This window comes from Otolemur garnettii, unplaced genomic scaffold (assembly GCF_000181295.1).
Source record: "Otolemur garnettii isolate 467f Iridium unplaced genomic scaffold, OtoGar3 scaffold00058, whole genome shotgun sequence".
NCBI classification, from domain to species: Eukaryota; Metazoa; Chordata; class Mammalia; order Primates; family Galagidae; genus Otolemur; species Otolemur garnettii.
In genome coordinates this window covers 8,191,111-8,206,876 of record NW_003852453.1, presented here as the reverse complement: position 1 = coordinate 8,206,876, position 15,766 = coordinate 8,191,111, and the positions used below count along the sequence as shown (strand labels likewise).

Here is a 15,766-nt window from a genome sequence, read left to right as displayed (position 1 = left end):
AACCAGTTTATGGGCTATCCGCTCTCTGAAGGCAAACTGGACCAGAAGACGGCCACCTCACTCTTATGGCAGTCCTACCCCATCACTGTAAGAGTCTAATAATCCTAGGAATGAGCTGGGACACAAAGAGGGGAGGGACTTGTCCTGACTCACAGATGATTTAAGTGTCAGAATGCAGGCTGGGACTTGGGGGTTCTGCCCACATTTTTCTACCTTCCCCACTTGATCACACTAGGGGTGAGTGCAGGGGAGTTGCACAGAGCTGGAGAGGTTCCCCCTTAATAAAGCCTTCCTCACTGGCCAGAGATGACGTGTGCTCACCACGTGGTTGTGGTCACTTTCTTGATCTATTGCAGGGCATCCCTGAGGAACTGACTTCGGTAGCCATTGAGAAGTATTTAGGGGGAACAGATGACCCTGTCAAAAAGAAAGACCTGTTCCTGGACTTGATTGCTGATGTCATGTTTGGTGTCCCAGGTGTGAATGTGGCCCGACACCACAGAGGTGAGTCCCTAAAGCTGGACAGGAGAGGGACACCAACCCCACCAGCTCCAGTGTCTGACCTGCCCGCCTCCCAGCACAGACAGATGTGGAAAGTGCTGAGCGTCCAGCCTCACAGGTGGATTCCATATGGCCCGGGGTGTGGTGCTGTCCTGTATTGGTTTCTGCCTACAGCAGCCTCTGAGAAAATGATCCGGATGCACCTAGTTTACTTGTCAGGTGATCCCAGAAAGCACCAGCATGGAGGTGTGGAAGTGTCAGAGGAAAGAGACAGAAGACACTTCATGACATTGCCAAGCGGTGTCCTCTGTGCACAGCGGGGGCTGGGGAGCTCTGGAAACACGCAGAGGACACAACTCAGGGTTACCCCTTCTGAGCAGCTCTCAGTTGTCACTGGCTGAGGAGGTTCCAAGGAACTGTAAACTCCCTGGTAGTCTGACCTGCTGACCTGCTGCACACCTGAGCAGGTTAGTGTCTGGTGCTGACAGAGACCCCAGGCAAAGAGCTAGAGAGGCTGGAGGTGGACATCAGGCTGAAAGAGACACTCAGAAAGAGGGGATCTGGGTGATGTGGGTGAGGAACCATCAACATCTGAGACAAGGGCTCCCTACTTGGGGTTTTGTTGGAATGTGGGGGTAGAAGACAAATATTCAAGCACGAGTCCAGGAAGGTTTCTAAGATCAGAACTGGCTTCAAAGTAGTTGGTTAATGGAGCTGGGGGAAGAGCAGGAGTCAAGCACAGTATTGAGGCAGCTGTACAGAACCAAGAAGGTCCAGAGGAGGGAGAGTAGTGGGGATGGCTGGTCTGGAGATGTCAGTGTCTGTGACTGGCATTGGTCCTTCCTATTGTGTGCCAGAATGGACAAGCAGAGGGACCTTTTGACACTGCCCTGAGGCTGTGTGGGTTTGGTGTGAGGTAGAGATGAATGAGCTCATCTTGGGGGGTGGTGGTGGATAGATGGAGTGTCCTCTTCTGGGTGCCATCTGGGTAACCTCGCAGACTCTCCTTTTTCTACTGGCTCTCACTTACCTAGTCTGCAAGGTGGGAAGGGGTCCTCTCGTCCAGACCTCTGTCTTTAAGCAGGCTGGAAGGGGTTTAAAATCCAGGGTACTATAAGCATGCTAAAAACTAGGTTCAGCTGGGCAGTGCCTGTGGCTCAAAGGAGTAGGGCACTGACCCCATATGCTGGAGGTGGCGGGTTCAAACCCAGCCCCGGCCAAAAACAAAACAAAACTGCTAACAACAACAAAATCTAGGTTCAGCTGACCTAATAGATGCCCAGGACACAGGAAGGTACAGGTGTCCTTAGCGCTTACCTCTTCCTCCTCCCAGGGTTTCTAATTAAACCTTTTAACCAGCCCCACCTAGAGTTGCGTGTTTTTTTCATAAATTTGATTTTGCCTTTTGCTATGTGTCTTATCTGCAGAGTTTTCTGCTACATCTTCTGCTGGTCCTGACCATATTGAACTTTTTGTTTTTTTAAACAGATATTTTGTTTATTTTTGTTTCTGGGTCTTTTTGCCAGGAGTATACAGATTTTGTCAAATTTTATTTTTTTGTATTTGTCTTGCTTTTCTTGACCAAAATAACTCATGAATATAAAATTAATGTGGTTCAGTGTAGGAGGCTTAGAAAATATGAAGACATATAAAGAAGAAAATATATTTCAATCCTAATTCCTCTGCCTGAAGGTATCTTCTGTAAATTTTTTTCAGTATTTTCTTCTATGATTTTTTTCATCTCATATTCTATTCATAGAATGCCATATTGTGAGGATTTTCTTTTTTTAAAGCTCTGTTTATAAATCAGGTAAAATTTTTCTTAATGTTGATTTTAAAAAGCATGAAAATGTTCATTATTCCATGAAATGAATACATTAAAAATTAATTTAACATTCCTACCTTATTGGTATTCAGGTTGGTTGCTCATATTATCAAGCAATAAATAACATTGTTATTCTCAGCCCATGTGCATCAATCGCCAAGCATGTGGCTATATAATATTTTAGGTATTTTTTTTATATGAAATTACTAGGGAGGCCCATAAGGACATTGTGAAGCTCTTGATACATATTGCAAAATTGCTCTCCAGTATTCTTTTTGTCACCTGGGATACTAAGATTAAAAAGTAAAAGAATGCTGCCAAATCCCTAAGCTTTCTCCATCAAAAAGAGGGAAATCATGGGCAGCACCTGTGGCTCACTGAGTAGGGTGCCAGCCCCATATACTGAGGGTGGTGGGCTCAAACCTGGCCTCGGCCAAACTGCAACAAAAAATAGCTGAGTGTTGTGGCAGATGCCTGTGGTCCCAGCTACTCAGGAGGCTGAGGCAAGAGAATTGCCTAAGCCCTAAGAGCTGGAGGTTGCTGTGAGTTGTGATGCTACGGCACTCTACTGAGGGTGAGAAAATGAGACTCTGTCTCTAAAAAAAAAGGGGAAAAATTATACTTTGTTTCTATTTGCTTATCTGTGATCACAATGGCTCTCTCATTGTCTCTGGTTTTTGGGTTTTTGTTGTTGTTGTTGTTGTTGTTGCTGTTGTTCCTACTTGTATTGCTCTAATCTCTATGTTACTCTCTTTGGAAGACTTCTGCTGTGATTGTAAGATTGTTAGAACTCAAAGTGCTTTTAGGCAAAAAGGTATTTAAGAAATAGATTTTGGGAAACATGCTGCCTAAAATAAGTTTTCTCATTCACAAGAGTTGTTTGCTCTATATTTGTGCTTTGAATTCCTTTGTGAAACGTCTGAGTAGCAGAGGCTAGGTCAAGTTCTGCTTGACCGTAAAGTAGGCATTTCTCAAGTGTGTTGCAAATCTTAGAACGATGGCTTGTTCCAAATGATGCTTTTTATTAAATCAAGGGTGCATTGATGGAGATCAAGGGGTCAATTAAATAAGTTACTCTTCATTCTGACATTGGGAGGACATATATTGGTGTATTATTTTGCAGAAAAATGTTTAATGATGTGATGTGTGGTTAGGATGTGATTATAGTGTGTTAAAAGTACCACATAAAATATCATCCCAATTTTACATACATGAAAGGGAGATAAAAAAGAAAATCCCCACAATATAACATTCTATGAATAGAATATGCGATGAAAAAATTCATAGAAGAAAATACTGAAATACAATAATAAAAGAGACTTTCTCTGAGAGGTTGGATTCTGAGTGATATTTATTTCATTTTCTGTTTTTCTGTATTTTACAAGTTTTTTATGAATCGAAGGTGGAAAAAGTTGTAAAATTTCTCCACCAGTCTTACTTGGGATCTGGCTCTTTCCCTCTTGGGGTCACTCCTCTGTGGACATTATGACCAATGGAAAGTGCTGACTCATGTGCTGGGCAGACCATGAGTTACCCCTAACGGAGCTGGGCCTGGTGCCTTCAATGACCCACACAGTAGGAAATTTGGCATCTCCTTGGGGCTTAGACAAATGCACTTTGGTGGTAAGAGAGGAAGGCAAAGGAAGGGAATAGAGTCAGGACAGAGGCACGTTCACCCTCTATGTCCCCTTCTCATCTCTGCCACCACCTTAATGCCTTAAAGCTTTAACACTACAAGGGTCAAACAGGAAGCAAATATATGAGGAGATAGTGAACTATGAAGCCCTGAGTTTTGTGGTTTCTTGAGAAACAAGAGACAGATTGTTCTCTCTCTGCTTTTGTTTGGATATAAATACCCTCATTTTAGATAACCAAGTTGAATAGGCTTCACTCATCTTGGAAATGAGTGAAAAAAAGCCCACTGAAAATGATCAAAACTAGTCTGAATAGAAGACACCCTTCAGGGTGTATATGTTCTCCAGGTGACTGAGCACTAGTGTGTGTGTTATCAGCGAAAGGGAGCAGTGTAAAGTGGATGTAGAGAGATTTTCATGTTTGTGAATGTGTCAGGAGGCGATGGGACCCAGTGTTCTGATAATGATAGCTATTTTAAATTGATCAACTCAGGGTTTTTAACATTCATTCAATCAATGTTCATTCATTCATTCACTCATCTATTCAACAAAAACCTGGCTCAAATCCCCAGTGCCTCCTTAATTACTAATGTAGCCCCCAGCAAGTCAGTGTAAGTCAAGGAGCTTCCTGAAACGGTCTCTTGACTGCATTGATAACCAGGAATGTCCATCAGGGCTATGGGCCTTGATACCATCAAGGTGTGTGTCTGTTAACATGAACTGTGCATGAATCCATGTCTTCTCAGATGCTGGAGCCCCCACCTACATGTATGAGTTTGAGTACCACCCAAGCTTCTCCTCAAACATGAAACCCAAGACGGTGACAGGGGACCATGGGGATGAGCTCTTCTCTGTCTTTGGAGCCCCATTATTAAAAGGTAAAGGCTCTTTGCTGGCTGTGAGTGTAGAGTTAGGAGATCTGGGGTACAGTCTTTGTTTGGAGGCCTGGAGGAAGTTTCTCTTTTTCTTCTGGTCTGAGCTTCCCAATTCACTGTAACAGTGTTGAATGATTAGGCAGCCCTCAGTCTTCTTCTGCTCCCACAGACATGAAGGAGGATGTGCACACATGTGGCCTCAGCCCAGGTCACTCTGCAATTCTGGCCTGTGCCACCATTAATGCAGGTCTTTGGTGCAGGGACCTGCTCTAGGGCCAGAATGTCACCAATCTGCCTCTCACAAGAGTGTATCAGAATGTGGGTGAGGTTAATGTTAGAATTGGTGTTAACCTTGAATTGGGTCTAATGTGTGTCAGTCCTTTTTCTGTCTGCCCATTTATCAAATCTCATATGATTAACTTAAAAATATTCAATACCATGATATTCCAAAGAAAACCTTTCACAGGTGGCTTCAATACCTTGATTTTCAGTAGTAAGAAATGACTTGTATCCCATTTCATGGCTGTTCATGTTACCCCAGGGCCTCTGGGCTTCTCTCAGTCAGGTGATTACTTAGGACCATTACAACTCTGTTATTTTGCAGACTAAGAAAATGTGGGTGGGTGTAGGAGACCAAGAAGAGAAATCCTGGGTGGTGGGGCTGCTATCAGGAAACCTTGGGGTTTAGCATTGAGACTGTTAGTGAGGAGAAGAAGGCAGAGGTCACAGCACTGAAGGCAGCAGCCATGTGGTTTCAATGGACGCCCATTGCTGAGTCCTAGAGCAGTCATTCCCAAACTCTCAGATCACTGCAATCAGCCAGCAGTGTGTATGAAGTAAGGGCCAAGTCTCCATGTTTGTAACAAGCTCCCAAGTGATGCTAACTCTACTGGCCCATTAACAAAACTGAGTTATGACGTCTTGTTTTCTTTTTCCTAAAGATGGTGCTTCAGAAGAGGAGGTCAGACTTAGCAAAATGGTGATGAAATTTTGGGCCAACTTTGCTCGGAACGGGTAAGGCTGATGGCAAAGGTGGGGCAGGGTCCATGGGGGCATGGCACATCTATGGGGAAGGACAGCTTCTGAAGTTTGAGTGATCAAGCTTTCCACCCTGTGAACATAGTGTTCTGATCATGGGTTCCATCTGAAATGGACAGGCTGCCCAGGAGTTGGTGAGCTCCCCGTCTCTGCAGGTGTACAAATTTCTTGGAAGTGATGAGCCAAGAGACCCCTACAAATCTTGGAGGAGTGCTAGGGATGCACAGCAGCTTTAAGGGGTTTCTATCTGATTCTGTTCTCAGGAATCCCAATGGGGAGGGTCTGCCCCACTGGCCAAAGTATGACCAGAAGGAAGGGTATTTGCAGATTGGCGTCACCACCCAGGCAGCCCAGAAGCTGAAGGACAAGGAAGTGGCTTTCTGGAACAAGCTCCTGGCCACAGAGCCTGTGGGAAAACCATTTCAGAAAGAGCACATTGAGCTGTGAACAGGCCTCACCAGCCACCGGAGCCTGGAAGAGCCACCACAGAGGTGTTCTATAGAAGGTGACTGTGGGTCAGAGTGGTGTCTCATTGTGGAGTCTGGGGAATTGTTCCTGGGGGGTGGACACAGGCCAGGGAGGGGCAATTTTTGCACTTGTGACCTCAGTTGTGTCAATAAACATTTTTTGGAGGCCAAATCAGTGTTTGTGTCTTGGGCTAGAGATTAATACACCCTCCTCACAGAGAGCAGAATGGAGACAGGGGCCCATGAGTAGGATGGCTTGGCCTCTTGACAGTCAGCACCCAGCATCCTGGGCCTAGGAGATGCTTAGGGGGCTCTTGAAGTGCCCCCATGTCACTAAGCCACCAACAGTGTCCAATAACAGAGTTTGGGACAGCCGGAGTACAGACTTCCTCCCTCAGTCTGGAGTCATCTGTGGAGATGGGTAGCACGGGCTGAGTATGAAGCTGGATCAGGTGAAGAGGGAGAGGTGCTTTGGTGACCCTGTGCAGAGTCACATGGACTTCCTGACTCTCTCCTGAAAAAAGAACAAAGTGAGTGGAGGAAAAAGCCAAATAGGACATAGCATCTAAGACCTGTGGGGTAATATCTGATGGTCCAACATATGTATAAATAATGAAAGGCACCAAAGTACGGGTCTGCAGTACCGTCCTAAACATATACAGTAGCCTCAGATCCCCCCAGGGCTATTTCCTCCAGAAACTGGTCTGAAGCTTCTCTGTAGTCAGGAGTATTCCAAGTCCAGGCAGTGACCACCTTGATGTATGGCCCTGAAGTGTCATTGTAAAACTGGTTCTTTCTGAATCTCTCTAGTGATACTTGGTTCCTTCTGGGTTATAGAAAGATTGTGAGTGTCAGTACTATTCTTAAAGAAAGAAAAAACTACATTTTCCTTCTAATCATAAGTATTCTTGTGGAAAAAAGAGGGCTGAAATTGCAAGAAAATGATTATCCTGGAATGGAAGGGAAGACAGGCACTTTTGAGGAGAGGTAGGATTGAACACTGGCTTCCCTTCCACCTACAGGCAGAGACAGGTTCACTATCTTTCACAGAATTATTCTAAAAATTGTAATCAAGTGATAAAGGCCAAGTGTGGGCCAGTATGTGAGTATAAAATCCCTGGGAACCATAGACCCAGTGGGGAATTTATACCCATCACAGACTCCTCTCCTTCACCTTCATTAAGGACTGATGAGAAACATTAGGATCAGCTGGCAAAACTGGAGAAACCCTGCCTCCAAGGATGCAGCCCAGATCCCTGCTCAGATCCTTCTCTCCCAAAGAATAAGCTCCTTCAACCACTGGGAAAAGACCATCAAATCTTGTCTCCCTCGAGACACTGGTGAAGACTTATTGCATCCCAAGAACAGGAAAACTTAATATCCCCTGGTAGAGGGACAGGCAGTCATCCTGGGTTCCAATTACTGGTCTTTTACTATTCCTCACTAGGAAACGGAAGATTACTGAGAAAGTTCCATCTCCAAAACTGAGAAACACAGAGCCAGCCTACAAAGCTAGACCAAGACAAAGAAAACACCCCTTGCTGCCAACAGAATAATTAAGTGCCCAGTAACAGAAATCTACTGATGGGGAATGGAGATAGCATATTAAGAGACCTTCTCTGAAGAACAGGTGCATAGGGCAGGCTTAAAGCTGAAGTTCAAACAGAATATTTAGAAAATCCTTCAGAAAACATGCCTTTGCACAAGCTCACTAGAGCAAGGGCAAACACAGAGTAACCATGAAATTTGAAGCAGTTAGTACACTGAGGGTAACCATAGCAACAAAACCCAAACCCTGCTCACAACCTCACTATGTCAACTCCACTATGGACAAGTGGACTATTAGTCTAGCAAAAGAAAAGGCATGCCTATTTCCAGTCATGAATACCACGTACATAAGTTTCTAGTCTCCTACCTGTGATGTTAAATAAATGCACTAAAAGCAAGGAAAAAAAAAAAAACCAGTTGCCAAAGAGAAAGCAATTAACAGGACCCTCCCTACAGATAGCATAGGTGTCAGAACTGACAGACTGGGGATTTAAAGTAACTGCATAGAAAACTTACATGAACATATGGGTATTTCAGCAGGGAGGCAGAAAGTATGAGAAAGAAGCAAATGGAAATGTTAGAAATGAAAAAAGAATAGTAATGGAAATGAAGAATGCCTCTAATGAATTGAGAGGTCAACCTGAAACAGCTGAGGGAAGAATGGGTGAGCTTGAATGTAGGTCGGTATAAATTACCCAATTTACACAAGAAGAAGAAATGTGTGGAGGAAAAGCCAAAGAGGACACAGCATCCAAGATTGACGAGATAATTTCTAATGGTCCAACATATGTATATCTGGAATCTGAGAAAGAAAAGCGAAAAAGAACAAGCAGAAAAAAATATTTGGAAGATAATGGCTGAGAATTTTCAAAAATCATGAAAGACATCAAAGTATAGATCAGAGAATCTCACAGAACCCCAAGTAGGATTAAACATCAACATACATGTTTAGACACATAATGAGAAAATATAAATGGCATCTGAAGGGAAAAGACTTTATTTAGATAGAAATAAAGAAAAGGATTATAGTAAATTTCTTGTTGTAAACTTTGCAAAAAACAAATACAAAAGGAGAGGTATCTTTAAAGTCCCCAAAGAAAAAGTCTTCCAATTAAGAATTCTATATCTAGAAAAAATATTTGAAGTAGAAAAGAAAAAAGACTTTTTAGACAAACAACTTAGAGTATTTTTATTAGCATACCTGTGGTACAAGAAATAGGAAAAAAAGTTGTTCATGCAGAAGTCATGATATATCATACCAGAAAAAACATGTGTGTCTACTTATATGGTAAAGAAATAAACTACCAAAATATTTCAAATAAAGGTAAGACCTTTTTCTTATCTTACATTGCTGTCTATAGCAAAAATAGTACAAATGAACTGTGAGTTTATATGTAATAGGAAAATAATGACAAAAAATAACACAAAAGATGGAAAAAATAGAAATTTAAACTCCATTGTTGTAACTTTTTGTAATTTTTGTTATATTATTTGTATGTGTAATGTAATTCATGGATGTATAATGCAATGTATATTGTATATCTAGGAAAACCAGTAAAGACTTTTAAAAAGAGATAAGGACAATAACCCAAAAAGAGATATGAATATTAACCCACTAGTAAAGATAAAATGGAATCATAAGCAATAATACTAAAGCAAGCAGACAAAAGGAAGAAAGGAACAGGGAACCCCCAAACAAATTTTCTTTTCTTTTTTTATTGTTGGGGATTCATTTAGAGTACAGACAACTAGGTTACATTGATTGTATATGTTAAATAAAGTCCTTCTTATGATTGTGTCCTGCCTCCAAGAGGTGTGCCACATACAGTGACCCCCCCTACCCCTCCCTCTTTCCCTCTCTCTACTCTCCTATTCCTTCACCCCCACCATGTACTTGGTCATCAGTTCTCCTCATATCAGAATTGAGCACATTGGATTCTTGCTTATCTGTTCTTGTGATGCTTTACTAAGAAGAATGTGTTTCACCTCCATCCAGGTTGATACAAAAGATGTGAAGTCTCCATCTTTTTTAGTGGCTGAATAGCATTCCTCATGGTATACATACATATACCACAGCTTGTTAATCCATTCCTAGATTGGTGGGCACTTAGGTTGTTTCCACAGTTTGGCGATTGTAAATTGAGGTGCGATAAACAGTCTAGTGCAAATGTCCTTATGATAAAATGATTTTTCTTCTGGGTAGATGCGCAGTAATGGGATTGCAGGACCAAATGGGAGATCTAGTTTGAGTTCCTGGAGGATTCTCCATATGTCCTTCTAAAAAGATTATATTAGTTGGCAGTCCCACCAGCAGTGCGAAAATGTTACCTCCCTCCACATCCACACCAGCATCTGCAGCTTTCAGATTTTGTGACCATTCTCACTGGGGTTAGGTGATATCTTAGGATGGCTCTCATTTGCATTTCTCTGATAATTAGAGATGATGAGCATTTTTTCATGTCTTTCTTAGCCATTTGTCTATCTTCTTTAGAGAAGGTTCCATTTGGCTCTCTTGCCCATTGATATAAGGGATTGTTGGCTTTTTTCATGTTGATTAATTTGAGTTCTCTGTAGATCCTAGTTATCAAGGTTTTGTCTGATTCATAATACGCAAATATCTTTTCCCATTCTTTGGTGTTGTCTTCTTAGCTGTACAGAAGCTATTCAATTTAACTAAATCTCATTTATTTTTGTTGTTGCTGCAATTGCCATTGGAGCCTTCTTCATAAAATCTTTCCCCAGGCTGAACTTCAAGTGTTTCCCCCACAGTTTCTTTGAGGATTTTTATTGTTTCATGTCTTGGATTTAGATCTTTTATTCATCCTGAATCAGTTTAGTGAGTGGAGAAAGGTGCAGGTCCAGTTTCAGTCTTTTACATGTGGTTAAGCAGTTCTCCCAACACCATTTATTGAATAGGGGTTCTTTCCCCCACTGTATGTTCTTGTTTGGTTTATCAAAGGTTAGGTGACTGTAAGATGTTAGTTTCATTAATGGTTTTCCATTTGATTCTAGATGTCTAGATCTCTATTTTTGTGCCAATATCATGTTGTTTGGAACATTATGGCCCTGTAGTATAACCTAAAGTCAGGTAGGCTGATGCCTCCAGCTTTGTTTCCATTACTAAGAATTGCCTTGGCTATGTGGGGTTTTTTCTGGTTCCATATAAAATGAAGAATTATTTTTTCCAAATCTTGGAAGTATGATGTTGGTATTTTAATGGGAATTGCATTGAATATGTAGATTGCTTTCAGAAGTAGAGGCATTTTAACAATGTTGATTCTTCCCAGCCATGAGCATGATATGTTCTCCATTTGTTAATATCTTCCGCTATTTCTTTTCTTACGGTTTTGTAGTTTTTCTTGTAGAGGTCTTTTACCTCTTTTGTTAGATATTCCTAGGTATTTCATTTTCCCTGAAGCTACTGTGAAGGGAATTGTGTCCTTGATTACCTTCTTATTTTGGTTGTTATTGGCATATGCAAAAGCTACTGGTTTGTGGACATTGATTTTGTATCCTGAGACATTACTGTATTTTTTGATCACTTTCAGCAGTCTTGGGGTTGAGTCTTTGGGACTTTTTCAGTATAAGATCATATAGTCAGCAAAGAGGTAGAGTTTGACCTCCTCTGCCCCCATTTGGAGGCCCTTTATTTTCTTCTCTTGGTTGAGTGTATTGGCTAGAACTTCCAGCACTATGTTGAATAGTAGTGGTGATAGAGGACAGCCTTGTCTGGTTCCAGTTCTAAGTGGCAAAGCTTTCAGTTTTATTCCATCCAATATATTAGCTGTGTGTTTGTCATAGATGGCTTCAATCAGTTTAATAAATGTGCCACCTATGCCTATATCCTTCAGAGTTCACACTAGAAAAGTATACTGAATATTATCAAATGCTTTTTCTGCATCTATTGAGAGGATAATATGGTATTTGTTTTTGCTTCTGTTGATATGGTGAATTACATTTATATCCTTGCATAGGTTCAGTCAGCCTTGGATCCTTGGGATAAAACCTGATTGATCATGATGTGTGATTTTTTTTTAATGTGTAGGTGTAATCTATTGCCTAGGATTTTATTGAGAATTTTTGCCTCTATATTCATTAGTGAAATCAATCTGAAGTTCTCCTTTTTAGTTGGGTCTTTTCCTGGTTTTAATATTAGGGAGATGTTTGCTTCATCATAGAACTTGTTGGGAATATTCCTTCCTTCTCATTTTTTGGAATAATTTCTACAGTTTAGGTATACTCTTCTTTGAAGGTTTGACAGAATTCTGGTGTCAAGCCACCTGGTTCAGGACTTTTTGTTGTTGTTGTTAGTGGGAGATTTTTTATTGCTTCTTTGATCTCAATGCTTAAAATTGGTCTATTCAAGAAATCTATTTCTTCTTCATTAAGTCTAGAGAGAGGGTGTGATTCCAAGTATTGATCCATTTCCTCCACATTGTCAAATTTCTGGGCATAGTTTTTTGTAGTATTCAGAGATAATCTCTTGTATCTCTGTGTCATTTGTTGTTATTTCCCCCTTAACATTTCTGATTGAGGTTACTAGGGGATTTTACTTTTCTGTTTCTAGTTAGTCTGGCCAAAGGTTTATCTATTTTATTTATTTTTTCAAAAAACCAATTTTTTGTTTTGTTAGTTTTCTGAATTTTTTTGGTTTGTTTTTAATTTCATTAATCTCTGATTTAATTTTAGTTATTTCTTTGCTTCTGCTGGCTTTTGGGTTAGATTGTTCTCCTTTTTCCAATTCCATAAGATTGTGAGTTTCTTGATGCACTCTCTCTCTCTGTTCTTCAAATGAAGGCATCTATTGTGATAAATTTTCCTCTCATCACTGTTTTTGCTGTATCCCACAGGTTTTGGTAACTAGTGTCTTCATTGTTGTTACATATGAGGAATTTCTTTCTCTTTTTTTTGCAGTTTTTGGCCAGGGCTGGGTTTGAACTCGCCACCTCCAGCATATGGGGTCGGTGCTCTACTCCTTTGAGCCACTGGCACTGCCCTTTTATTTATTTATTTATTTATTTGCAGTTTTTTGGCCAGGGCTGGGTTTGAACCCTCCACCTCTGGCATATGGTGCCCTACTCCTTTGAGCCACAGGTGCTGCCCCACATATGAGGAATTTAACAATTTCCTCTTTTCTATCTTCCTGAACCCAACCCTTATTCAGCATAAGGTTGTTTGATTTCCATGCCTTTTTTCTGGGGATGAACATTTTGTTGGAGTTGAGTTCCACCTTTATTGCCTTGGGGTCTGAGAAGAGAGAAGATATAATTTCTATTCCTTTAATTTTGTTGAAGTTTACTTTTTATCCTAGAATGTGATCTGTTTTTTAGAATCGGATGAGAAAAAATGTATATTGTTTTGATTTGGGATGATATTTTCTGTATAAGTCTATTTATCCCATTCATTCCAGGGTCATGTTTAAATCCTTTGCATCTTTGTTTAACTTCTGTTTGGAGGACCTGTTCAGTTCTGTCAGAGGGGTGTTACAGTCCCCAGGATTTAATGTGTTATGGAATATCATATTGCTCAGACTCATCAAGGTCTGTTTCATAAATATGGGAGCATTTAAGGTAGGTACATAAATGTTTAAAATTGAGATGTCTTCTTGTTGTATTGTCCCTTTGACCAGTATGAAGTGTCCATCTTTGTCTTTCTTAACAAAAGTTATTTCGGATCCACCTGTATCTGCGAATAGGATTGCAACCCTTTCTTTCTACTGGTTTCCATTTGCTTGAAGTACTGTTTTCCATTCCCTAACCCTGAGTCTTGATTTGCCTTTTAAAACTAGGTGTGTCTCCTGGAGACAGCATATGGATGGCTTGTGCTTTTTTTATCCAATCAGGCAGCCTGTGCCTCTTCAGTGGGCAATTCAATCCATTGACATTTATTGAGATTATGTATGTGTATTAGAATTTTGTTCATCTTGTTATGAGAAAGTTTGTTGTGTAGTTTATCCTTTGTGCCATGTGGAGGCTAAGTTTTCACCTTTTGCTTCTAGGTGTTTACTTTGGTGGTGGCCCATTTTGGTGCTCAGTGTTGTCAACAGATCCCTAAGTATTTCCAGCAGAGCTGGTCTTGTGGCAAATTTCCTTAATTCTTTTACATCTACAAAAGATTTGATTTCTCCATCAATTTTGAAGCTTACTTTAGCAGGATAAATGGAATTCTAGGGTTAAAATTGCTTTGTTCAAGAATGTTGAAGATGGATGACCAGGCTCTTCTGACTTAGAAAGTTTCATTTGAAAAGTTTGCGTCATCCTAATGGCTCTGCACTTGTAGGTCAGTTGGCACTTGTTCTTTGCTGCTTGCAGAATTTTATCCTTTTTCTTTACTTTGGACAGGTTCATTACAATGTGGCTTGGAGAAGGTCTGCTAGAGTTGAGACGACCTGGGGTTTGTTATCCATCTGAAAAGGGTTTGTCGGGATCGTTCGTAAAACTTGGGAAGTTTTCATTGATGATAGTCTCCAGCAGGGCTTCCTTTCCTTTGGGACAATCTTTTTCCCCTTCAGGGATTCCTATTATTCTTATGTTTGAGCACTTCATGGAGTCTCCTAGTTCTCAAAGCAACTGTTCAGCTTTTTCTCTTTTCTTTTCTCCCTCTGTAACTACCTGGGTTAATTAGAACACTTTATCGTCTAGCTCTGATGTTCTTTCTTTTCCATAGTCTAATCTATTTTTGATACTTTCTAGTGCATCTTTGAATTCATTGATTGTCTCTTTCATTTCCTTGAGGTCCACTATATCCTTTTTATATTCTACGAATCTCTTACTCAACTTTCAGTTCTTTGTTTCCATTTTTTCATTCATCCTCTTTATTATCTTTATCATTCAAATTTTAAATTCACTTTCTGTCAACTCCATTCATTCTTTACAGGAGAGGTCTTCTATAAAAGCTGCCTTGTGGCCCCTTGGAAGAGTTTCTCTGTTTTGGTTTTACATGATGCCTAAATTATTCTGTTGCTTCCTCCTCATGTGTGCTTTCTTCTTGTTTACCTCCTAGTGAGCTTTTGTCCTTCATGCTTCCTTCTTTGCTATAAATTACCTTGTCTCAGACTTAAGTTGCTGAAGGGGCCTCTTGGCCTAAGGCCAAAGGGAGGAGAAGGATAAAGAGTGAATACAGAGAAAGAAGAAGAAAAGATAGGTGAACAAATAAGGAAAGAGAAAAAAAAGAAGGGAAGAGTAAAAGGAAAAAAAAAGGAATTGGGACTAACAGAAAAAATTGAAGAACAGGAGAGAAGGAGGACAGGAAGAGAGGATGAGATAGAAGAAATGGTATTGATCAGCACAGGGCTAAGTCTATGCCTGTAACTCAAGGATTTTGAGGGGCTGGGCTGTGTGGGTTCTTTGAATTCAGGTACACCTTACTAGTCTGAGTAGAGCTAGACTCTTCATCTTCTGAAAATAGGAAGAGAAGTAAAAGAACAAAAACAAAAAACAAGAAGGAAAAATTAAGTAAGGATAAAAAAAAATAGAAAAAATTTTCAGCATTATCTTGCCAGTGCTTTCTTCCTAGGCCCAGAGGTAGCAAAATCCCTTGGCCTCCTTCAGCCAGGTGAGTGATGTGGCCTACCTGCTGGATTGCAGCTTTGTCAGCCCAGCTCTCAGCAAAGAAAATAATGAAAAAGAAAAAGGAAAGAAAAAAGAAATAACAGTAACATAAGAGTAGGTAAAGGAAATTGAAGACACCATTGAAACAAATAAAGAAGAGAGGGAAGTGGAATAGAGAAAGAAAGGAGAAAGACAAAAAAATAAATTTAATTTAATTTAGAAATAGAGGGGATACCTTAGCTGTTGCTGACACAATTTATGTTGGAGAGATGAGAAAGGTAGAAGACTATCTATCCAAAGAGAGAATTTAGAAGAGTGAAATAAGGTG

The 15,766-nt window shown here is 40.6% G+C and overlaps 1 protein-coding gene across 2 annotated transcripts in view; it reads left to right on the top strand.

Annotated features, from left to right (window-relative positions):
• The window catches only part of LOC100966144 (liver carboxylesterase 1-like), an 81,577-nt gene extending 75,065 nt beyond the window's left edge, over nt 1-6,512 (top strand). For both annotated transcript variants that reach the window (XM_012806857.2, XM_003792548.3), the window contains exons 10-14: nt 7-87; nt 357-504; nt 4,707-4,838; nt 5,777-5,849; nt 6,137-6,512. In XM_012806857.2, the coding sequence (XP_012662311.1) occupies nt 7-87; nt 357-504; nt 4,707-4,838; nt 5,777-5,849; nt 6,137-6,320 (618 nt within the window). In that variant the 3' untranslated portion in view covers nt 6,321-6,512. The remainder of the gene's footprint in view (nt 1-6; nt 88-356; nt 505-4,706; nt 4,839-5,776; nt 5,850-6,136) is intronic.
• The last annotated feature ends 9,254 nt before the right edge of the window (nt 6,513-15,766 follow it).